The sequence below is a fragment of the Columba livia genome, chromosome 20, assembly GCF_036013475.1.
Source record: "Columba livia isolate bColLiv1 breed racing homer chromosome 20, bColLiv1.pat.W.v2, whole genome shotgun sequence".
NCBI lineage: Eukaryota > Metazoa > Chordata > Aves > Columbiformes > Columbidae > Columba > Columba livia.
In genome coordinates this window covers 6,421,600-6,446,644 of record NC_088621.1, presented here as the reverse complement: position 1 = coordinate 6,446,644, position 25,045 = coordinate 6,421,600, and the positions used below count along the sequence as shown (strand labels likewise).

The 25,045-nt window shown below is 43.3% G+C and overlaps 1 protein-coding gene across 17 annotated transcripts in view; it reads left to right on the top strand.

Moving 5' to 3' along the window:
- Window positions 1–25,045, top strand: part of CUX1 (cut like homeobox 1) — a 263,714-nt gene that overhangs the window by 203,513 nt on the left and 35,156 nt on the right. For 8 of the 17 annotated variants that reach the window (XM_065037084.1, XM_065037089.1, XM_065037080.1 and 5 more), the window contains 4 exons: window positions 13,765–14,067; window positions 15,412–15,474; window positions 18,045–18,233; window positions 22,973–23,237. The exons of 2 other annotated variants lie outside the window; for them this stretch is intronic. In XM_065037084.1, the coding sequence (XP_064893156.1) occupies window positions 13,765–14,067; window positions 15,412–15,474; window positions 18,045–18,233; window positions 22,973–23,237 (820 nt within the window). The remainder of the gene's footprint in view (window positions 1–13,764; window positions 14,068–15,411; window positions 15,475–18,044; window positions 18,234–22,972; window positions 23,238–25,045) is intronic. 7 more of the 17 variants (XM_065037085.1, XM_065037090.1, XM_065037082.1 and 4 more) reach the window with 1 other exon arrangement.

The window sequence follows — 25,045 nt, the reverse complement described above, 5'->3', positions numbered from 1 at the left end:
TTCTTTCCACCTAAATGCTCTAATGCCCTTGGGTAAATCTGCCTTTTTAATGATTTATGTGTCAAAAGCACGGACCAAATCACATGGAAAAAAAAAGTTGAATTAGTGTCACCCAACTGCATCAGCATTTTTTCATGATGAATTTGGCCCTTATTTTAGTTGCATTGCTGATGATCAGCGCTGGGCTGGGTTTGGACAGTAGCCATGTGCCAGAAGAAGGTTTATGTGCTGGGATGTTTTTCTGAATGCTTGTACTGTATATAGCCCCTACTAGTTTGTCTTATTTTGGGGTCTCATGTCTTTACTGAGCATCCATATGACATTAAGACAAAGTTTCTTTTTGGTGCTGATTTTGTAGCTACTCCCAGGAAAGCTGGATTTTTATTCACTTTTGTATTTATCATCTGTGAAGGACATATACTCTCTATATACTGCATTAAAGACTTGCAAATACTCAGTGGGAAAAAGACGTGCCTTTTTGGTATGTGTTTCTGTAAGGGTCGTCTTATGACCTAATGTGGAAATCTTCATTTGCCGATACAGCTGCGGGTGATCTCAGGGGATTTTGAATTTCCCTTTTGTTTGTCTTCCTTTCTGGGTATCATCCATCATTCCTAACCTCATGCTGCTTAGCAATAGTAACACTCATGGGACTTGAAGAAAGGATTATAGCAGCATAAAATGGGGAGCTAATTAGAGCTTGTTTCAAAATCAGAATCTAGCTTGAGATAATTGCATATTATCTGGTGATTTAAAAACCCAAGATCTACTGTATTTAGATCAACTAAAATATGCATAAAAGCTTTATTTTCAAAATAAAACATTTGTAACAAGAGGGAGATTACTTCTTATCATCCCTGGGGAAAGAAAATCCAGGGAAAAACAATCAGAGTGCGATCTATGGTTTATATAGTTATATAGTTATGATATTAGTTATATAGTTACGATATTAGCAGACATAATGTGGTATCATGACAAACCCAGGCTATCCATTGTACTTTTATTTGTGTAATCTATATTCCTGTAGTATTTTTCAGTACAGAAGCTGCTGAGTGGGCAGGTAGTTAACTCTGTACTGGGTAGATCTTCCCTTTTTGCTGATAATAGAAGGATCCTGTCCCATTGAGTGCGTTGAGAGAAACAAAGTGGGGAGAGAAGAGTGGATTTCAGCTCACAGTTCGTATTTGGGGTCGCCATCCTGATGCGCTATGGGGAAGAGCTCACTGGGCACGTGGTGGAGATGGAGAAGCTCTGACCCCCCACCCATTTGAGATCTTCCCAAATTTGAGCTATTTCTTTATTGTTGAATTGAAAAGGAGATACGGATTTTTTCACAGTCATTTGCTGGCATTCCAAGTTAATAGAACTGTGCGTTTGTAGTTAATGTAGTCTGTAAAACGGAAGACAAGGGAGATGATATGGCTTTTAATAGCTAAGTAGTTGGACTGCAAGAATTCCTTGTGTTTCGGTTGTGTTTGACACCCAGTCTTCAAGTCCTTGCATTTGATTGAGAGCGTTGTCTCCTTTTGTGCTGGTTGCAAATACATTTTTGAAGTTTGGAGCTGAACAACTAAGTCTGTCAGACAATGATCTTCACGCTGACGCGTATTGGTGAGGTTTCCACATTCTTTCTGTGCGGCTTGAGGTCGCGGCTCTGAAGCAGTTGGCCGTGGCTGTCTTGGTTTCCAACCATAGGATATCAGTTGGCTCCTCGTAAGGGCAGCTGTTGTAGTCTGTCCGTAACGCGTGTGATCATATTCTGTGCCATTTCCATGACATTTGGACCATGAAACCCTTCCTGGCAGCCTTTCTGGTATCAATAAAGCTGGGAGAATCGCTGTCAAGGCACCTTACTGGGGCCTAGGAATGCAGCGTGAAGCCCCTGTTTCCAGTTAGTTCTTAATATAACATTGGCTATCGTTGCTGGCCATCATCTGGTCGCTTCTGCTTCTTGCCTCCTCTGTCCTCTCCAGGCTGTCCTGCATGGCCATAGTCCTTCATCCACCCGCAACGCTGCGCAAAGAGTATTTGCAGAGAAATTCCCATCCTAGATGGATTCTTTTCTGTCCATCGAACCACTCAGTGATTAAACTTGCAGAAGATGACTCCGTCCTCATAGCTTTCCTGTTGCAAAAGTGCTAAAGTAAAGTACATAATCATAGAGTGAATACTTTTCTAGTCAGATACTCCTTGCATCTGAGTTACAATGAGAAAACACCAGCACACTTTTCATGATAACACAGCAAAGAGGAGGCGCATGCTGGATTCTGAAGGGAAATTGAGTCACTCTGAAGTGTGGGTTTGAGTTTGTAGCGTTTGTTTTGGAGAAGTTACCCAGTCAAGTTGAAGCTATGTTGTATTTCTGTGGTTAATTTGGGAATGTGGGTCCTTTACGGTGACTCCCCTTCAGTGTGTGTGACAGGATCTCCAAGCGGGGAACTTTGCAGCAGCATTTTGTCTCATTCTCAAAGTCTTCATTTTAAAAAACTAAATGTAATGAATTAATAAAATTTTTAAGCTGCAAGAAAAAAGAAACTTCACAGGCTGTTATTGTTGCTGTGCTTCTCAGGTAGATTGGAAGAGTTGCAGTTAGTGGAACAGTTGGTAGAAGGTGGATGTAGTTTGTGAATACCTGATTCCTCTGTAACTTCAGCATCAATGTGACGTCCTTGCGCTCTCTTCAGGCCTTCTTTAAAAGAAACCGTGGCCGTTGAGTATTAGAGCTCTGTAAATTCCACCGTTCATCATTTCATTACTTATCCCTTCATTTCATTAATTACCAGCATCTTCTTTTCCCTCTGCTTGCGTGTTTGGAGATGAGCGGCCTCCTTTGGGGAGGGGAGCCCCGCGTTACCTCCCCTCCCCGCTTGCAGGCCAGCTGCTAAGCACAGAGGAGCTGGGTGGAGAACCATGAGCTGATACATTAGAAAATTGAGTATAAAAATAACTGGAGCAGCACTGAAAGGCGAGCGAGGCCGTCGCAGTCGTGCAGCAGGCCAGGCAGCTCGGGGGTGACGACCGCGATCTGTCCCCCATGGGCTGGCAGCTGCAGAAGAGGTCGGAAAGGCCCTTCTCTGAAGAGAGCAGATATTGTTTCTCTGTTGGTAATAGGAGGCTCTGGCAGCTGGCAGAGGTTCCCCTTGGTCTTCTGGTTGCTTGTGGGAAAAGGAGGGGGCTGCAGGTCCTGCTTTGTGGCCGCCAGCGGTGCGATGGCCATGGCCATGGCGGCCCCGGCCCTCTCCAGGCAACGGCCCAGCCGCCACTCAGCAAATGACAAAATGCTCCTTCAGTGATGAAAATCACCTCGCTTTCAATTCAAAGAACAGATAATGGGCTATTTTCCTCCCAAAACACTGAAGAAAAGGTGCGCTAGCGCCCAGTGCGCGGGTTGTTATTCCCGTCTTATGATGGGGATGGAGCTACGAGGCAGCCGGCTTCTCCACCAAGTGGAAATAAACAGTGCGTTAGACTCTAACAACAAAATCCTCTTCTGATTATAGCGTTGTGTGTTACTTGACAGCAAATCATTCCCAAGAAGAAAAAAAAAACAGAAAATTACTGGTAATTAATATCTTCAGAGTTACCTTCTAGCCTGTCCTTTGCATTGAGGTGCAAGAAAAACTGATGAATTTCTCTCACCTGATTTGATGGATATTGGAGGGTTTTAAGTTTGCCAGCAGCCATCCAGGGAAACAGCGAATTAAATAATCCAGTGATTATTTTAAATCTGATGAAAAGCACAACTCGCATCGAAAACAAAGCAAAGCGGACTTGAGATCAAATATAAATAAAAATGAAAATAGAAAAATATCGAGTTAATAAGGCTAATGAAGGAGAAAATATAATGACAAGAAGAAATGAAAAATAGGCCTGATGGTACGTGTCCCATGTTAATACTTGTCAGGAGGTTGGGATGGGGCAGCGGTGGAGCTGCCCCCGACTCCTCTGCCTGGTTCAACACAGGGCAAATACACTTGTATTTTTGTTTTATGTTCCTTTCTCTGTTTTACCTCGCTGGAACTTGGGCCCTAAAAATAGTGCGAGTTTGCACTGGCAGATGTTTCATTTGTCCTTTACAAGAGGACCAAACTTAGCCTCTCATTTGGCACCTAAATAAAGCAGCTTAACTGCCTTTATGGGAACTTCGCAATTACTGTCTATTGAAGTTGCAACATTTTGTTGTGTTTGATGGGGAAGGGTATTATGTAAGCAACACCAGCACCTAGAAAGCCAACAGACCTTGAAGAAGAGAGGATGAACAAGAATGAGCCCAACTGGTTTGGTTTGGGGTTTTTGGTTTGGGGTTTTTTTCCCTTCTTCTGATCTGAGGCAAGCGGGTTTTTTTCTAATGAAGGTTTCATTAAAAAAAAGAAAGGCAAAAGTAACTTGGAAATGCTCAGAGAGATGTCTATTGTAAAGGTAAAATAAAGTCTAATAAAAGGACAGCAATGGTTTCTCTAATTTTCAGAGGAAAATCTGCACAGAATGCCTGAAGCTGGGTTAGCAGTGGGACTCCCCAGGGGCAACAGAAAGATGTTATAATCAATTACCACATCATAACACTGATGTATGATAATTACTGAGTGTTCCTCCTGAGATAGTGCAGCATTTGGCTGGGATGCGGCTCTTTCATGGTCCACTGCCTGATTAATATGCAAATAATAGGCTGATTGCATGATGAATGCAGAAAATGAGTTCGCTGATAACGTGAGCACCGAAGCGGGAAGATGATAAATTACTTTTACTGACTGTCCTACATTAAGTACCCTTTCTCAACAATTTTATCACAAATTAAGTAAAGCAGTATGGAGAGATTATGAGGATGTGTAAAATAATGTACCTTAATAGCTTTTATAATATTGTTGCGTACAATGTAAATGTCATTTTGTTCCAGTACTTCAGCCAGTACTCCTCCCAAAGAGAAACGTGTTTAGTAGAGCGATGTGCAGGGTCACTCTTCTTCAACTCTTTTCCTCGATGTTAGATAGGGCAGGACGGCAGTCGTTAGCTCAGATCCATCCCATATGTACCTTGCCCGTTGCAAATGAATGTCCGCTTTGTTTAGTGAGGGAGATATATTAGATACATTTCAATGCAGTGCACACGTGCATTCTGCTTCCTACTCTCATCCGAAGCAGACAAGGAGGATCTAGAAATACCTTCACACTCAGGCTTAGGACAGAGGACGACGAACAGCCATAAACATGGTAACGTGTTGGTCTCTGATCACAAGGTCAGCAAGTCAACGAAGTCACCGTAAACTGCAGCAGAACCTTGAAAAGCTCTAACTCTGTTTTCCAAAAGGTATTGTGCACGCGTTTATTTTGATTATACTAAAAATATAACTGTGGGGTTGCGGCATCTTGATTGATTGCTTTCATGACATATTTGTTTTAATATTCAGAAAATCCCTAATAAAGCTTCTGCACACAAGCTGTTTTAATAATAAGGTTATTGGAAATATTTTCCAGCAGTTATTTCTAAATATTGACTTCTGACTAAGTTACAGAAACACAGCAAAATCTGAATATTAAATAGAGATTAGCAGAGTGGAGCAATGTCGTTTAAAGCAGACATGATTTTGCCATTAATCACCCAATTTAGAATACGATTTGTTTTTAGAAAGGGTTTTTTAGTTGTTTAACAGTGGTATGTACTCAAAGACCCTACTTTAAGCTGTGTGGGAGCAGGTGGGCATGCGAGGAGGTTCTCCCCACGTGCTTGCTGTGTGTTCACCTCTTCAGTAGCCATCCCCTGATGGCCAATGAGGCTGGGAAAGGATTTGGGGCTGTTGGCCTCACCTGACCATCACTCTGCTGTTTCCAAGTGTGTCTCTACATCCAGCTAAAACAATTCTCAAGTTCTTTCTTTTTCTTTCTTTAATTCATTGTAAAATAGCACTTAAAATCATGGCTACATAGGCTTTGTGCTTCCCCGCAGGCCGTTTCAAAAGTGTCCCTTAATGAGAGGTTTATCAGGCGGTGTGTTTGTCTCAGGGCTGGTGTGTCTGTTCCAAAGTCTGATGAATCTCAGAACTTTTCATTTTAATTGATGAACTCCAGTCACATCTTTCTGCCCAAGATTCTGGACATGCTGGGTGTTCAGAACATACTTCGTAGTGACCTGTGCTCCCCATCCCAGCCCACCCTGCAGCAAACAGCCAAGTACCAGAGTCCTAACTGAGCAGAAACGTGGTCATTTGAGTTTGTGCACCTTATTGTCGTCCAGCTCTCTGCGAAATGCTCAACTGTTGCTCCTTCACCAGTACTAGGATTTGCATCCCCACATCTGGACGCAGCGTGGTGCATATATTGTGCAGAACAGAACTTTTTGGCTGTTGAGGTGTTTTGCATCAGTGGGGTGCAACACGCCTCTCAGAGAGCGATAAAGCACTTGCTGATACAAGATGTGCACTCAAGGGATGTGTGTTCACCAGCCAGGGCATTCGGTGATACCTTCCTGCAGCGGCCAGAGGAAGAGGGGTGAGACCCAAGTGATGGTGCTGGCATTTTGCACACAGCAAAGGCTTTGGAAAAGGCAGGTGTGGGGAGGAAGACCTGACCCGATCCAAGCTCTGGAGCTGAGCACAGTGGTCCCCTGGCTTTGGTTCCTCACCACACGCTATCGAGGGTGGGCAGGCAGGGATCACACAGCACCCAGTTGGTTGGGTGACCATGGGCACAGGGTGTTCTTCAGTTGTCATTCTGCAAGCAACATTTAACTCACAAGGCTGCACTTTCCTCATTATGCTAACGCTGAGACTGGCATAAAAAAACAATCCTTTTGCTAATGGGCTTGCACTGCAGATGAGATCAGGAAAGAGACCCAGACTCCTGTTCTGAATCCCTCCCACCCGTACTGTGTCGCAGGTATATGGCAGCAGGTGGCTCTTTTTCAAATCTGGTTCACAGATTTGTGTCCCCCAGGAACTTGGGACAGCACGATTTGGGTTCATTGTCAGGCGAAAATGGAGATAAAGGATGGTGCCAGGACATGAATACTTTAAACTGATGTTGGAGCTGGTTCTCGGTGATGAAGTTGCAGTCTTACCTTGGGTTTGGGCACAGTAGTGGGATTTCCAAAGCTGGCTGAGGCATTGGTGGTTGTGCATTCATTGCCTAATTTCTCCGAGTACCTTTAACTGTCAAGTGTAATTCTTTAACAATACTCAGAAGCAGGTATTTTTCAAGTACTTCTGATGTTTACCTTCATCATTGAGATAGTTTTATGTGCTCCTGTCATTTAACGTCTATGCAGAATGAGGACCTTTATTTTTAGCATTGCCCCAGTAATTGCAGAGTTAAGCAAAGCTGGTTTCCTCCCTGTTCGGTGCAGACACACACACATCCACACGCTTTCCTAAAGGGCTTTTCTTTTGATCCCTCCCCGCCATCCGCATAAAGTTTCCCTCTGAGCCAAGACCCAAAATAACATTTTCCCCAAAGTTACAACATTTGCAAAACAAACAAACAAAATCTCCACGGTCATAGTGGAAATCTGCAATCGTAACTATAGCAGGCGTTTGCAACTACAACTGCACGTACCTACATACTTTACATCATTATATGTGCACGCTGTAGGGAGGTTTGTGTACTCCCCACATATAACTGTGGGAGTTTATAACTATAGGGAGGATCATATTTTCATAAGCCACATTAATTTGCAAGCTGTGAATAGGCAAGGTTCACTCACTTAAAGTAAATCCACCAAAACCACTACCTGCGAGAAAGCGTTCAGCTTTCACGGGTATTTTCTTTTAATTAGTCAGAAGAGGGATGTGTTGCAGTGCTGTTCCCACAAATCCCCATCAGATTTATTACACGGTTTAAACTTGCATTCCACCACTGTTAGTGATGAAAGTTGTTACGGTGTTCAGAAGATCCTGCAATGATGGACGTTGCTAAAGGTAAAATTAAATGCAAGTTCAGTGAATAAAAAAACTATCCCTGAAATTTGCAGACCCTGGGAAACAAAACAACGTGTTTGTCCTGAGGATGTTGCTGCTGATCGGTTGCATGATGAGGTTCTGATTCTCAGGCCAGCACACCCTGGGTTTTGGTCTAGGAATTGGATAGAATGGGCAGCCTGATCATCAGGGGAAAGCAGCAACTAATCTAGTCCCAGTATGAGACACTTTGATCTCAGGCAACCTGCCAGGTCCGTTGTTGTCCATTAACTCATCTGCACGAGGAGGTAAACGCAGGCCCTGAAGTAGCAAATGCTCTTTTAAGAGGTTGTGGAGAAATCTCCTGTCCACGTTTGTCTGCTTTCATCTTCCCGGCTCATTTGCCGTAAAGGGAAGGAGCAGAGCTGGGGATGCTCCGCTGGGCGCAGGACATGATCATTCTTGCTGTTCCTCCATAAGGAGCTTTGACTGGTTTGGCATAGACCCGAAGCCCGAGCTTTGGCCATTACGGGAAGTGGTGCATCAAACCAAGCGCCGCTTAAATCATGTTTGGGTTCTTGTCGGAATGTCACAGAGTACCCTGTCATTTTGTTTTAGCAACTTGTCCTTCCAAATGCGCAGTTCGCCTTATGGCATGCCAGCAGTAAAAATGTCACTTACAATAATTACTTTTTGGTGAAAATGCTTGCTGACTTCCTACCTTCAAGCTGTTTTTTACACAGTGGGGAGATAATAAGAAATGACTTTATCCTGACTGCTCAAATGAACACTAAATGGAATTTAGGTTATTATTACTGCAGATAGAGGACTGTGTATTGAAATTTAAATAGTGGATCAGATAAAATACAGAGATTTGTCTCTGAAAATTATAGTGGATCTGCTTTTTTCAATCCACTTCGCTGTGGAACTTAAGGCAGCTGTTGTCTGCCTGCTGTCTTTAGAATATAATATTTTTCATAATCCTTTTAGAGGCCCCTGAATACCTTCTGTGCTTTGCATGGTCTTCCCTGTCTTCTCCATATTCTATACCTGGTTCCCCGTGAGTCCTTTTCCAGCTTATTAGCTAAGCTTGTGTTAGGTCCAAAGGTTGGGCAGTTGATTTTCCCTGCGGTTCCTGAGCTGCACCAGTACAGAATGCTCCTTACGGACACTGGGAGGAAAGCTCGGGCTGTTGAGCTCGTGTTTTGCAAATTCAGATGCTCTCGTTCAAATCTTTGCCCCAAACTTTCGATTTACAAGTGGACATAAGGTCAGTTCGCTGCCGTGGCTGTAGGAGTGGAGGCAGGGTCTGAGCAAAAGCAGCAAACCTGCAGCTCTCGAAACGTGCACAAGAAATTAAACAGGAGGAATGTGCCCGCGCTGGCAGATCGCAGCGTGATGCCTCTGGGACCGGTGAAAACGCATCCGTGTCTCAGCACCGCTCCGTCATTGAGATACCCCTGTTGAGGGGGATGCACCCGGGACTGGTGTCAGGTCATGTAGACATCTGTGGTTCTCTGGGGAGGTTGTAGCAGGCGTCACCTGCGAGTCTTTGCGTCTGAGGTGTCCTGAGCTTGGAGAGGAGGATCCGGCTGAAGTGTTGGTGCATCTCAGCTACACTGTGCTCTTGACTGGAGGGCCGCGTTAGATTACTTCCTGCGGTCGGAAGAGTTCCAGTACATCACAAAAATGGTCCTTGTTGACCAGTGCCCTGCAGTTTCGCAGAATATAATTAAACGTCCATGCAGCCGAGCTGGTGACCCTCAGGAGTGCTGCGGGAGGGCAGCCCAGGGCAGCCTGTGGTTCGTTATAGGGATTTTGCCACATTACGCTCACAGAACACAATCAGACCTCGTAGAGGAATGTGTCAGGCTGATAGTGTGTTGGGGGAAGTGTTTTCAGGTAATTTGCAGCCCACCAGCAGGATAATCATAGTCCAAAACATTCTACGGCCAGTGTTCAAGTAATTCAGAACCTGGGATCCAGCATTAGGAAGCTGACCCCAGTGTGGGGGTGGGAAGTCTTGTAGTTGGAAAAGAATAAGAAAATCCAATATTAAGTTCATGAACACCGCTATAACCAGTGGCCTGAAACTGGAACTATCTTTTCAGGCTTTCTCCTATTTTCCAGAACGCTGTCACAATAGGAGCTATGGGGAACGTGTAGAAGATGGATGGGACCATGTTTTGGCTTCATCCATTGCACTAAGGAGTGCAAGACCACGAAAGATTATCAGTGTTCATGTAACTAAGGTCAATTTGTTACGGTTCTCAACCAGTTTTGTGAAGTGCTCACACAGGCCCTGGTTGACTTTGTTTCCATTTGTTTATGTATCTTCATGTAGATTATGCATCCCTCTCTAGTATTACAGTAGGAAAAAACAGAACTGGGGAATTTTGTGACTCAAGAATAAGGACCACGTGCTCTGCCAGGAGTGCCGTGTTCCCCAGTACGGCTCTCTGGCTGCATCAGATGTGTTTGGCTTTATGTAGACAGATTTACCTTCCCTGGATGGCCGTAGCTCTCTCCTACCTCATCTCATCAATGTGAAGCAGCCACTGTCGGTGTTTCTGTTGTCTTCATGTTTTCACAGTGAATGGTGGCCAGTTGCACTTGCCAAATATTTCAGCTTGCTGGCCCATTGCTGCAGGCATCGCTTCCTAGCGCTTGATTTGCACTTGATTATCATTTTCTATGCTGCACATTTGAATGTGCTTTTAAGGGTTGGAAGTGGTGGGTCGACACTGAGTACCCACCAAACCGCTCCATCACCCACCTCCTCAGCAGGACAGGGCAGGGAGAAAATAGGATGGGAACAGAACCACATGGGTCAAGATAAAGGCAGTTTCAACAAAGCAAAAGTCACACGCTGAAGCAAAGGAGAAGATTTTGGGCTTTTGCTTCAAGTTTTTAAATGGGATGCAGGCTGTTGGAAAGCAAAACGCAACACTGCTTTGGTATAGCAAAGCTTAGCTGGGGGTTATTCAAGTAACTTCATCAATGAATAGTGGCACTGGGGTTTGCAGGTTGTGCGTGGTGGGATACCCACAGCCTGCTGGAGTGCGGGTTTACACTCATATTGACAAAATTATCTCTTCCTCACTAAATACAACATGTAAACCTTCCGTGAACATCCCTTACGCACTCGTAAAAAGCTGGATCGCTCTTAAATTGGTGCTATTTTTCACTGAAGTCTGGGTTAAAAAAGCAGAGCATGGTTTAAAGAAATAAGCTTTTAATGTCTTATTTTCATTGGAAATGTTGAATTGCTGCTTCTGAAATCTTAATGTGTAGTTTTCAGATGTCCTGAGTTTGTTTCTTTGTCCTGTGAGGAACTTGAGCGAAATGAATACAGACAAATTATTTCATAAAACCTGTGAAATGGCTGTGGATTGACAGTTAAATATGTAATAGTGAATACATTCCATTTTCCCCTTTGTTCTGTCAGCAGTCACTTGTGCTCTAAATGTCTATTTAATTTTTTTAAGTAGATTAACTGGAAATGTTTGCATTATTTGATTATTGAATTGAATTTTCCAAATAATGGATCTTTTCCTCAAATATTTATGTGATCTTTAAAATGTTTCTCCATAAGGGAAAAATGCTAAAAATGAATGGGGAACATATTTAGAGTTATTTGTAGTATATGCACATAATGCCTCGTCTGAAGTCGCTATACACTTGCCTTTTGTTGGGGGGGAAAGCAGGCAGTTTGTCATCTGTACTGCCTTCCAAAATTAGATTCAGATAATCCTACCTTTTTGAGTAAATAAACACCAGATTGGTCTTAAAAATGAAATTCGAGTAAGCTCTTGATATGTGATATAAAAAATAAATAAGCTAATATGTGAGCAACATAAAGCATTTTGGTGATAGATGATAATATAGATTACCTTTGTTGTTTGCATGATTAGGCTGGGCAGGAAGAGGGAGAGAGAAGCATCAGTAAATGCTTTTGTTTAGTCCTGTGTGGTTGGAGGTTTGGGTTTTTTGGGGTGTTTTTCTCTCCATGCTCCATGTGTGCATGTGGTTTGCAGTGCACGGATGAGGAATTGTATAGGAAATTTGCAGCTGCTCTAGTTATTCGGTAAGATTTGTATAAGCTGGCACAAGGGACAAAATTAGAGGGAACTTGAACGAGTGCCGTGCGGTTTATTAGCCAGGCAGCCATAATTTTGACCTTGCTGTGGGTTAAAGGACACAGACCTGAGAAGAAATCTGTTTATCATGTAGGGAATTCACGCCGTCCCTGACAGTGTACAGTGAACAAGATGGATGATCTGCCAAATTGGTCCCTCGCATGGGTGAATCAGGGCAAATTTACAGTACAACTCCTTTGCTTCTCCCGATACCAAAATAACATTTGCTGGGTTTTATATTCGGTTGTGTGATGACCCAGGGCGAGCGGAGGAAAGGAATAAGATTTGTAGGATCCCTGTTGCCTTAGAGATTTATATGCACCTTGCTTTCCTTTTATGTCTGCGCCTTTTGCATCTCACATAAAGAACTAGGGAAAAGTTCATTTGCTTGGCTTGAGAGAGCAACGTCATGTCAGGGGCCCCCTCTTAAATGCAGCATCGTGAGAGCTTCTGCTGCCTTAAGACCACAATTACATTGTGTGATTAGAACCCTGCTTAGTGTTTGCTTTTAATATTTGGGATACGTTTCCCTGCTGCAGGAGGTGTATGTTCTGTCATGATTTGATAGTATTCTGGGTAACAAACACACTTGAAAAATAGTGCAATTTGCTGCTGGCCATGGTGACGGGAGCGGAGGCTGCAGTGAGCCCCGCTCAGGAAAACCCAGCTCTGTTGGATGGACTAAGTTCTGGATGCTCCCCGGCCTCATCCTCGCGCGATTGAGAACCTTGTGAGCTTCCCTCAGAGCAATCGAGACCAATCCACGGATGTATGAATCCCAGATACACACAATGAACCGTGTCGAGTGATGAGATGTGAGGCAGCAGTGCCACGAAAATGGGAGAGAACTGGGAACGGAGTAATCGCATGTGTTCTTTATCTTTAGAAGGGACTTGTTCTTCCAAAGCACATTGTCTGCATGTTGTTGCTTCAAAAAAATGTTTAGACTATACCCTTAGATGTCTGGATTTTCCGCATAATCTCGGTACATTCCGTTAGAGATAAATGTGAAGTTATTAGTGGAAAACACTTTGTTCAGAAGCTATTGTTGGCAAATTAACAGATTGAGAAAGCTTTCTTTTAAACCAAGTGTCACAATTACAGATTTGGGTGTCTCCTGATCCGCTAGCTATGTTGAATTCTCAAACACGCTAATTAATACAACATAATCACAAGCTGTATTTTAATCTTGTTAAGTTTTTCTGGGCAAAGAGAAGTGCAAAACTGTGATGCGAGTGATAAGAAACAAAATTAAATCAATAACACTCTCAAGATATAAAGTTGTAGCAGTTGCGGAAAATCCCTCATTGACGCTACAGAATAGTGGCTGAGTGAGTTTCTTACAAGTCGCAGAAGGAAACTTAATCTGGTTTATAACAGTAGATTTAAGAACATCCTTATACAAAAATGTTGTGGAAAGCGAAACTATAAGAATTCCTGACCAAGGAAATTTCTTGCAATCTTACCGACTATTGCACTTCTTCTTTTCTTGATTTTTCTTTGTATTTATGCATCTTGTTTCTATAAGAAAGCAGAGATGACTCAAGACGAAATTAGGAAATAATTCTGTTTTTAAAAAGAGGGTTTTTAGCAACCAAGTCATATCAAGTAACATTTTGCATACTAAAGCATTTCTTTAAGTAGGTAGAATGTAAATGAGAAGGAAAGTTAAATATCCTGCAATCAAAACATTACAGTTATGCTAACGTGAGGACTCTCTTTTTCTTTCTTTAATCACAGAAAGCACTCCAAAGACCTCTGCCAGTTGCAGTCCTGCTCCTGAATCTCCCATGAGTTCCAGTGAATCGGTGAAAAGCCTGACTGAACTGGTACAGCAACCCTGTCCCGCTATAGAGACCAGTAAGGATGGCAAATCCCAGGAAGCCAGCGAGCCGCCTGCTTCTGAATCCCAGTCCACAACCCCGCTGCCGCTCTCGGGCCACTCGGCGCTCAGCATTCAAGAGCTGGTTGCCATGTCCCCCGAGCTGGACACGTACGGCATTACGAAGAGGGTCAAAGAAGTGCTAACGGACAACAATCTTGGTAAATCGCTTTATTGCTCGTTTCTTGGCCAAAACAAAATGGAAGCGTCTATGCTTTTGTTTTTAAACTGTATTTCAGTTGGTGTTTACAAGTGTATTTGGGTTTGACTCTGGACTAAGCTTTGATCTGTTAAAAGATACTTTTTTTTTATTAACCAATAGAAAAATCCTTTCCAGTTATCACACTTTGCTTCAAATGTCATCATACCCTTCCTCTTAAGCTCTGCTGTGGGCTTACCAGCCAGTATTGCTCCCACCTCCCTAAACACAGTGCGGCAGGAACACCAAAACCCCAAAACCAGTGAGATCTCCCCTTTGGAAGTGCTGATTTCCCCAGGCTTGCAGACTCCAGGCCCCCCCAGCATTTTAGGCTTAGGTGACATAGAGAAGTCAGGCACGATTGGAAAGGAAGGTGCATCACAAGCAACATATAGCGTACCTGTCAAGCTAGGAAGGTCAATTCAGACTCAGCTGAGGTTTGGATGAACCTGTAGGTAAGTGTTTGGGGCCATCCGGTTATTTTGCTTAGGGATGTGCAAACCTGAAGCTGCTTTTGCTTGCAAATGAGTTTTTGGGTGTCGAATTAAGTGTAATGTCCACATATATACTTGGAATAGTCAAAGGAGTGTGGGAAACCTTTAGGTGTCCTTTGAAGTCCCTGGCAGGAGGGCTGCCCCAGTGTCACCTGCTTCTAGGCTTAGCGTGGGATTCATCTTACCTGCATTCAGATGTTCAGAATAGATGTCTGAGATGGTTGGGATGGATCACTCTCCAGAATTACCAGTTCCTCTCCATTCACTACAGATGGGACCAAAAAGATAAGTTTAGATTAGACTGCTACTGATAATTAGTGAGAAGAATTCTATCCATGTCATCTGAACGTTGTGGCTTCATAAGTGAAAACTCCTTTATTTTACTATGTAAGGAAGCCCTTTTTTTGGCTAGACAAAGAATAACATGTTATTCTTTTAGATTTTTTTCTTCTTAAAGGGAAAAAATACCGGGATGGGGGAGGTTGCAAGTTCTCATTTGATGTAGTTTGGGAAAAATTACATACTTTGCATGACATTGTGTTCCACTGAACCCAGCAGAATTGCTGGCTCATGCACATTGACATGAGCAGATTGTAGTTGCTTGTTCAGTGGAGATAATTCAGAGATAAAGGCACAAGTCATGGTAAGCGTTTGCAGGTTCAAGCCCCTGGTTCTTGGGCAAATATTGCTGTTGAGTGCTGTACCTGCTCCGATGTTACAGGGAGCTTTGAAATAGTATTTTTGTTTACATTTGCTTTGATGCCATTTTTACTTAGTCTTTTTTATTTCCCATGGTTTTTGTTTTCCTACAGTGTGGCTGACAAGCCTAAAAAGCAGCAGAAGAGCCAGGAAATGTGCCCCAAACCCTGCATTAGGTGTGGAACCAGTTTCAATGTCTCCTTTTGCGCCCTCAGTGTGCGAGTGCACCAGATTGACTTGGTGCACGGGTTTTTCTGTCTTAGGCCACCAGGCTCTGTGAACATGTCTGAGGCGACTGGTGGTGACTCAGTTGTTCCAACATCATCAGCCAGTAAAGACCACGGTTGTGCAAACCCATCCAGATGTGTTTGTCTCCTCCCGTGCCTTTTAGCATTTGTTCAAGAGTCATAATTTTAACAAGTGATGCTGGTAGCATTAACACCGAGGTGTTACTCGTATTCCTAGTCCAAAATGTTGTAGCATTATCAGTGATTCCGTGTTGGGCAACATATAGACTAGAGAAGGAAGCAAATGAAGGGCTGCAAAGGTGGTGGTTTTGCAGAAAGGGCTAGAACTAGCCATGAAACCAGCACAATTTACAGAAAGTTTTGTCCATGAGGAGCTACATCAGTGGGAACAAGCGTGAAGGGTATTGGGGTAAAAGATGGGAGGGACAATTAGCAGGAGTTTTAGGAAACCTGTACTTAAAAATATTCCAGTTATTAACAGTGACGAAGGTGGAGCGTGATACACCTGCTGCCTCCTGAGAGTTATTCTTAACACATTCCCCATTATCTTGGGAGCCTTTCAGGTGTTTATCCTGTCCTGGGATAAAATAAACGACACAAACATCTTTAGCTTTGTTCTTAACACCTAGAGAACATGATGTTATCTCCCTCCATGTTTGCATTTTTAATTTTTAGGCTATAGTTTGAAGTTCATTTCCTTTAGCAGAATTGCTCATACCTGCTCTGGGCTGTTTGTTCCCAACCCTTTTGCAAATTTGTGCCAGTGTTCCTGTTCATGTGGCCACACAATAAACCGGACCAGTTGGTCTGAGCTGGAAGATCTTTAAATAGTTGTCTGATCTTGCAAGTAGCTGGCAGGTTTAAAGGTAAATGGATAATGCCTTACTGATGTTTTTAAATACAAATAAGGAGTATGTTAACACTGCAATAGACACAGTTTAAAATTGACCCTATACTGCTATTTTTGTTGGATATTTCTGATACTGAGGGTAGTGGCAAAATCACTTAGGAACTTAAGTAAATTCTGAATTTAGGTTTCTGTTCAGTCTGTAAGAACCATTTTCAGGGTTAATTTCAGAGCTTATCAGCAGAGTGTTTCACGTTAGCCCTATTGTTGTTTCCCTTTTCTGCCTTTCATTATCTCAGCTGCTTCCTCCAAAAGCCTTGCAGGCTCACTTGGCCCTTGGGACGTTCTGCAGCTTCTAGGTGGTCCAAAGTTCACTCTTCTCCCTATACAGGAGAAAAAAATTGGCCAGGCCAAAGGTTTTGAGGTGTTTTTGAAGAGGGGGAGGAGATTCATGGAATGAAGCACACAGGGGAAGGGTTTACGGAGTAGATATTTTCCACAGCCTGTTTGTGACAGGACCAGACAAGGCTGTGAAGACAAGAGCTAATGGTGCTTTTGCAAGCGCGGGCATGTCCTGCAGAGCTGTGGGAGCACAAGCCCCCGCGTATCTCATCGTCCCTTGGGGATCTTGAGGCTGCTGGCATTGCTGGGCAGTGGAGAAAGAGTGTTCTGCGTTGGGTTAGTGAGGGCATTCAGAAGCTGCAGATCAGACACAAGACCCCGAGGCCTAAACTTGGTCTTTATGATCTTTGGGTTACCTTGAAAATACACGGTAACTGTGCTTCTATCAGAAATCACCGGGGGTGACTCAGAGGACTTCAGGCTCTGTCTTGCAACAAAGGCTCGTGCATATCAAGGCAGTTTAGGAAGAACACTGAAGTGAAAGGTTTTAGAAACACAGCTGTATGGTTGGGCTTGAGCTGCATAGGCCCTTTCCACAGTTCTTGCTAAGTTACTTCTTAACCATGTAAAACTAGGGTTCCTAATGCACATACAAACGCTGTACATTGAAAAAAGCATATGTAGTTTTTACCCTGCTAGACAACAGCATTTTGAAAGAGAACTAAAATTAGGTATTCTTAACTAGAAGTATTGTAGAGGCTGTAAGAAAAGCTGTTAAATTGTAAAACATTATTATCTGCAGTTGGTAAACCAGTTAGAACAGCACAGATAGCACAGCACGGCAAATACGCACACGTGTCTCTGAGGACACTTACATGACCGTTGCTGCACGGGGGGTTGCGTTGGTCTTGGTTCATTGATTGCGTGAAATGTCTGGATTGCCCTGCTGGAATTCAGCTGTTGCGCTGCCCTCCTGCCAAAGAGTGAAGTGGCCTCACTGCTCTCACTAGTTGCCTGCTCAGCTAAAAGTTCAGTTTACTTTTAATCTCATTAATTTTATTTTTTGCGCACTGTTTCACTGTAAGGTCCTGGTCCCCAAAGGTGTTGAGCTCCCCTCTTCACCGCAGTCAGATGCTAAGGATTAAACTAAAGCTCAATATTTATACTTTTGGGGCGGTGGGGAGAGTTTTATTCTTCTAAATGTTTCTTTTGGGTTTTCAATTCTGAAGTAAGAGTAATTGTCAAATGATTTTAGTTAGTCTCATCTCTCAGCTGAATGAATTCATGCGATTTTTCAATTTCGTATTAGGTCAGCGTTTGTTTGGGGAGACAATCCTAGGGCTAACACAAGGCTCTGTCTCAGACCTTCTGGCTCGCCCGAAGCCCTGGCACAAGCTGAGTCTGAAGGGACGGGAACCCTTTGTCCGCATGCAGCTGTGGCTGAACGATCCCAACAACGTGGAGAAGCTGATGGATATGAAACGAATGGAGAAAAAAGGTAACTGGGTGCGGACTGCTGACTCATGTTTGCCGTGATTTCGAAGATGACCGCGTCTTTTAGAATTCTCCATAAATAGTATAGAGGCAGCATTGACCCAGTATTGTGAAGGTTATGCAAAAGGACTTCATGATGGCTTTTTCATAGCTTTAGTTGATGCTAGCTCAAGCTGATACATCTAAAAAAAACCCAAAAACATATCCACCAGCTGTCATGAAATCATTGCTGTATTCTCCTGTAGATTAATTACTGAGGCCCTGGTGTATCGCTGATAACTTGCCTTACCAAATGAGAAATGCAAGTTTGAGAGCTGGCTGTGGGTTATTAGTTAATAGGGCTGCAGCTGGTCACAGATGTTGGGCTGGAAGAACTGTGCATTGATTCCTGAGAGAGCTTCTTGCCAGTCCTGCACTGCTGATCGCTAGGAGGAAGCTAAAATGCAGCCTTTATGAAAAGGTATTTGAAAATAGTTAAATTTGCAGCCTTTATAGGGATGGGAAAAGGTGATTGTGTTAATACGTGCGGTCATGAGTACCTGTGAGAGATCTAAGGTGATATTGGGTGTTCTAGTAGGGAGTATATGCTGAAAATTTGTCCTACTCTCTATATTTTAAATTCATTACTAAAAACCAGTGGTTATTTAGAGCCCTGTTTTTAGTATGTTCTTGTGATTTTATAAGAGACACTCTTAGGCTGCCATTATCAGCAGTTATCTAATTAATGATATATACATCTTTCAAGCTATCCCTTAATGATATTAGTACCGACAGCATTAATCGTGTGCACTGAAAGCGCTGCTGTTGACTGATGTCCTGAAAGCATTAAAGCATTTGATCAAGAACTTGGTGATTATATTAAAAATTGCGGTGAGGGAGCTTCTGGGAAAATTCTGGTCTTTTAAGAAGAAATTCAAATCCTTGTCATAGTAACCAGGATAATATAATGCAGTGGAGTATCTTATCACAAATGGTGTATGATCTTCCACAGGGAGTCAAATCCACTTGGGTTTCCCACTTACCACTGTAAACCAAAGGGAGCCACAGTGTTTTTCACTGCATTAGAAATATGGCAGAAATAAAATTGTCAACTAGCTGGATTTTTATAGCCTCAAAGAGAATATCGCCCATAATGCAGGAAAATAAAATAAAATAAAAATAATTTAAAAGTAGTACTGACAATGTCCTTTCAAAACTATTTTCTAAACTGGATTCTTATCAAATACTGTGCAATACATATGCTGTATAGATGGCACCTGAATAGAGATAAGGCTGTAAATCGTTTGAGACGCTGCACTGAGCGCCTGAACTATGTAAGTGCTGTCTGCATAGCAGAGCACTCTAAAGTGAATTCAACCCTGTATTTTCTGCAAAATCCTTTCATGCGGGTAAGGATCCTGTGATTTAACCTTTTAAATTGCTCTAGAGCCACATTAAGAATTCAACATAATGTCAGTTAAAGAACAATGCAACTGGATCTGCTACCAGCGAAACGTTATTATCAATTATTTCTCTGCCACATTTTATTAAAGGAGTAAATTAATAATTATGATAAAGGTGAGCCAAATATATCTTTTTTTTTTCCCCTGTTCTGCCAATTTGAATCCTGTGCTATAAATGTCCATTTTAAGAGGCTGTGAAAATTTGCAGTGTACATTAAGTAACCTCTTTGGAGGAAGCCGGGGGTTCGTGCTCACGAGGCTGAGACACCGCAGCACCTTTTCTGCTTTGGGAGGGTTCATTCCTCTGCCTCATAACTGCGGTGCCTGCGTTGCTGGTAGCGTCACGCTGCTCGCTGAACAGAACCTCAAGCCTGCTATCAGGAGAAAATTTAATTCCCTTTATTTCCCCATTATTTCGCTTTTTAATAATCTTGTTCAATACCGCATAAGATAAAAATTATATTAAAAGGGGCGGTGTTTTACGTCGGTGGGCGGCCGCTAGTTCTGCAATAGTGTGTGCTGCGGCTGGAGCTGAGCACGTGCTGGGGAGCGTTCCCAAAGGGACGCGGTGATGTCAGGTTGGCAACAGCAATGGGGAAATAAGGTGGTAAAATTCAGGAGACAGAGCTCTGGCCTTGACGAGTTGGTCTCTACCCACATCAAGACCTGTGCTCAAATTACTGTTTTTTTCATTCCATGGGTCTCCTGAGAAGTGGAGACCGATCACAGGAAAAAATCAAACTTCTCCAAAAATCAAGCGTGTTTGCGACTTGCAGTGTGAGCCTTGCTGTCACGGCACATGTGCTGAATGATCTCCTTATGTCGTCTACACGCGGCACATATGTTTAAAATAAGAATTCAAAAGGAAAAGCATTTATAAACGTCATCTAAAGTTTCCTAAGAGCACCATTAAAGCCTAAAGCTTGGGTGCTAGTTCAGCACATGGCAAAGTGCCAGGACTGTGCCTTTGGCCCCATGGAAATTTGTTCTGATAATGTGTTATCCTCCAGAAAAACAACTGGTTGTGACAAAACAGTGGGACATCCCCTTCGTTTTTCTGTTAAGAAAACACGTGCATTTAGATAATTTGTTCCATTCACATGAAAGAGACCCAAATAAGCTCTTGCAACTTTTGTGACCCCAGCATGGGTTACAAACGCAGAGGTAGACACAGGGCAGGAAATATTTCCCGAGCTGTCACAGCTCTGTGCTGTCCTTAGGAGTCTAAAGATGGGAGCTCTGACCTGCCAGCAATGCCATCCTTTGGCGAGCAGAGAAAGCAGAGATTCGGAGCATCCCGGTGCATGGGTGTCTCATGTTAACTCAGTCGCCTGACCAAATTCCAGAAACTCCAGTTAGAGATAACCTGAACACCTTTTACATCTTCATGGGAGGTTCTGGTTTGTCTCATGGCCTCCTCGAAGCTGCGGCACGTTGCTGAAGTGATAGCTGCTGTCTTTCAGCCCTCTTGGGTCTGCTATCAAAAGACAAGGCAACCTTGTATGTAGAGTTTGCGTGTCAATGCAAGTTTGAAATAACACCGAGGAGTCTTTGAGATTAAAGACCTTATATAAATGTGAGATTATATTGCTGGAATGATGAATTCCGTGGTTGGAGGTTGTAAAAGTTCCTGGAAGGCTGCAAAAATAAGGCAAATAGGTCACCTTGAAATAATGCACTTACCTGTGGTCACTTTGCAGTTCTTCAGCTGATGGGAAAAATTAAAGTAGATGATTTTTAAAGTTCTTTTATTTTAAAAAAACACAACAAACAAAAACCAACAACACTTTACTTTTTATGGTTATTTCAAAAGCACGCAGGACTGTATCATGGCAGAGTGATGGATCATGAGCAACGCACATTCTGTTCCATATCAGTGATCTTACACAGTAGGCAATCCACAGGTAATCCGTCATATTCAGGAAAAACAAAATGAGAGCCATGCAGATACCCCCAAAGGTTACAGAGTGTGTTCAAAATTCACTTGGATGATAATAAGACACAGTGTAAAAAGGTCCCACTGGACGTACCAGTGGAGACGGACAACGTGGCCAGTCTGTCTGGAGCTGTGCCAGGAGAAGTTGGCTTCTGTATGAAGGGCTTTCAACGTTTCTGTTCATTTGATTGCATTGAATTTTTATTCTTTGTGCCCCCTCAGCCTAAAGGCAGAGCTGTGGGTAGAGAGAAGCGTTATTTTTTGAAGAACTTGGTCTCTGACCGGTGTGACGTGCTCCACGCTGGTCGCTGGCTCCAGTCAGAGCTCCCGGCTGTTGGAGATGAAGTGCCTGCTAGATTGATGTCAGGCTGGTGTAATCTGGAACTTAATAGCCGAGGTTATCAAATTGCAGCTCCTGAATGCCTAAACTCTTAAATATCTAGAAGGTATTTAACAGGCCATTAAATATTTTATTGACAAGATTCATCTATATTTGCCATTTTCAGCCCCCTCATTAGCAATGCTTGTGCATGATACTGCCAGGTGCAGTAAATCCCACCTCTCTTTGCCTGGTGTAAATAAATCAAGTCAGTGACAAGCGTTTCCTTGCAGAATTTGCCTGGATAATTCAGTCCCCATCAGGGAGGAAGAGTCACGGTGGTGTCTCAGGCTCCCACCATCAGCCTCACCGAGCTCCATCGGTGCAGCAAGAACTTTCCTAAAAGTATATCCATTTTTGAAAGAGTCTTGCTGGGAGGAGGATGCTGTGGGCTGGTTTTCTTTCATAACCTGTCACCACTATAGTGAAGATCTGTAGGAAAAAGGAGCAAACGCCTGACGGTTCTTCCAGCCCGTCACTGAGATCTCTGGGCTCCGGGCGCCATCGTGTGTTAGAGACGCAGCTGCCGCTGCCTTCAGCTTCCGTAGTCAGATTTGTAATTGAGAGACCTCAGTGTACACCTCAAGTGTTTAACAACCAAAACCATTTCAGCTGAAGTGCAGCTGTCCTAATTGGGTGCTTGCGTGGAAGTTCACCACTCTTGAAAGAGTGAATTTGAAATTCGTCATGTTAACCGAACCCTGTTATTCATGTTCCACGTTCACTGAAAAAGCAAAAGACTCTGGCAGGTTTCCCGTTGATTTATCTACTTTTCTTCCCCTTCTTTCTTCTTTTTCTGGCTCTTGCAACCTCCCCACATTTGCTTTCCTCTGATCTCTGATGATGCCCCTTCCTTTCCACTCTCTCCAGATAGCTCATCCATTCACCTACAACCCGTCATGTCCGCGTTCATTCCACAGCTCGCGCATCCATTGATTTTTGCGTTTGTGTTCGGCTGAGGCTGATCCGATGCGCTTCTCTTTCAGCCTACATGAAACGGCGACACAGCTCTGTTAGCGACAGCCAGTCCTGCGAGTCCTCGTCCGCTGGCATCGACTACAGCCAGGGAGCCAGCCCGCAGCCGCAGCACCAGCTCAAGAAACCCCGCGTGGTGCTGGCGCCAGAAGAGAAGGAAGCTCTGAAACGAGCCTACCAGCAAAAGCCATACCCATCACCAAAAACCATTGAGGAACTCGCCACGCAGCTCAACTTGAAAACCAGCACCGTGATCAACTGGTTCCACAATTACAGGTATGAGATCTCCCGCGAGCCCTGCTTCTAAAGGATTTGTTTTATTTGCTTTGGCAGGGTGCTGCTCTGCTTCAGCAGGCTGTGTCTGCTTCCGCTAGCGTTGGGTGGTTGTACAGAATGAACAGTTTCAACAGCAGGGAGGTTCTAACTTAAAGTAATGCTAATGCGCTAGCCTAATTTTAAGTCATCCCTGAGGAACAGCAATATTCACATATTGATGTAAGTAGCGCTTTTAAACAGAAAGTCTCGCTTTTGGGGTGGGCGTGGATTTAGAGATGTCCACTATTGAATATTTATAAATCCCATTGCAGTAAACAAGACTGGTCTTTCTTACTTGCATATGCACACTCTCACAGATGCATACTCACACGTATATACACATATATAGGCGTGTGTTAGACCTGGGTCACTTGGTGGGGGATACCTGGAAGTGTCCTCTGCTGGGTGGCATCAGAATTGCACTGCTTCTGTCATTTCATTTTCCCACAAAAGAGCAAAAAGGGGATTTTCTTGTAGGTCTTGAGTCACTAAGCTCTGAAAATAGGCACAGCGTGTGCTGTATTTCTGGGAAGCTCCACACGGTCGTGAAGGACAGAGAACTGATAACCCTGAAGTCAGATGTGGCTGCAGATTTATGTCCTTGTTATGATTAAATCATTGAGTCCCGCTGAAATGAAATAAGATGTTGCTCTCTTTAGTTCCTTTCTCATATTAGAAGGAATCTTCTCCGCATTTGAACTGCTGAAGTAGGTTTTGGCCTGGAGACACCAATAAAAAGAAACAATGCTGGAATTGGATATAAGAATTAGAAGGATTTGAATAAACATTATCAACTGTGCTTGGGAATCTTAATTAGTGCAACAGACTTTTCTCCAAGAAATTCGCACTAATGAATATTGAACAGGTACAGTTAAGATACCAGATTTAGTACTATTCTGCTCCTTCACTTGGAGCCAGTAATGCTCCTAATTAGTCCAGATTGCTAAACTTGTTTGTTTTTAGAAACTGCTAACATTTAAAGGGTATTTTCCACTTTGGCCCTTCTCAGCTTTTAACAGGGAAGTAGCTGAAGCAGAAGCAGCACTGTTTAATGAGATGTCTCAGAAATATTATGCACAATAGTTAAATAATGTTTATAGTAAACAATATAAAATTTAAAAATTATAACCAGCGGGTAATCATATTTACACTGAATTTCACTGGCTTGAATTTGCTGCAGATGCAGCCTCTTTCACTGCTCAAATGCAGGCCTCTCTTCCAGTTCCCACTTCTAGGCAATTATACACAAGTTGGAGGAATGCCTATGAAAATATGTTCCCTTTGGCCTGACAGCAAAATGTGCTGTTCTCACTTAGGCAGACGAGTGCGGGAGCACTGGTGGCATGTGTCATCTTCCTCATTATCAGGAGATCTCCTGTTCAGGCGTGCAGCGCGGAAGCCTGACAAGTCATGATTGATCAGCGCGTTTAGCCACACCAAGCTATACATTAATGCAGACTAGGTGCTGACAGTTGTATACAAAATAAAAGATGTATAAACAAGGTGCTGGAGGCTGGTGGGTAGCACAAGCCTCCCAGCACTGAGGGATCTGGATCTGCTCCCAGATGTGCTGCTGCGTCTCCCGGACTTCAAAGAGATGTTTGGAGCCTGTTCGGAGCCCTGGGTGCTCTGAGCGGTTGCCACCACTGAAAATCAAAACACCTGCCTGTTTTTTTCCTCTGTACAATAATTTTCTTAGCTTTCATGCATGAAGTGCTCTTAAATAATTTCCAGGACATAGCAGAAGAGGCACTCGTTCTGTGTTCTGC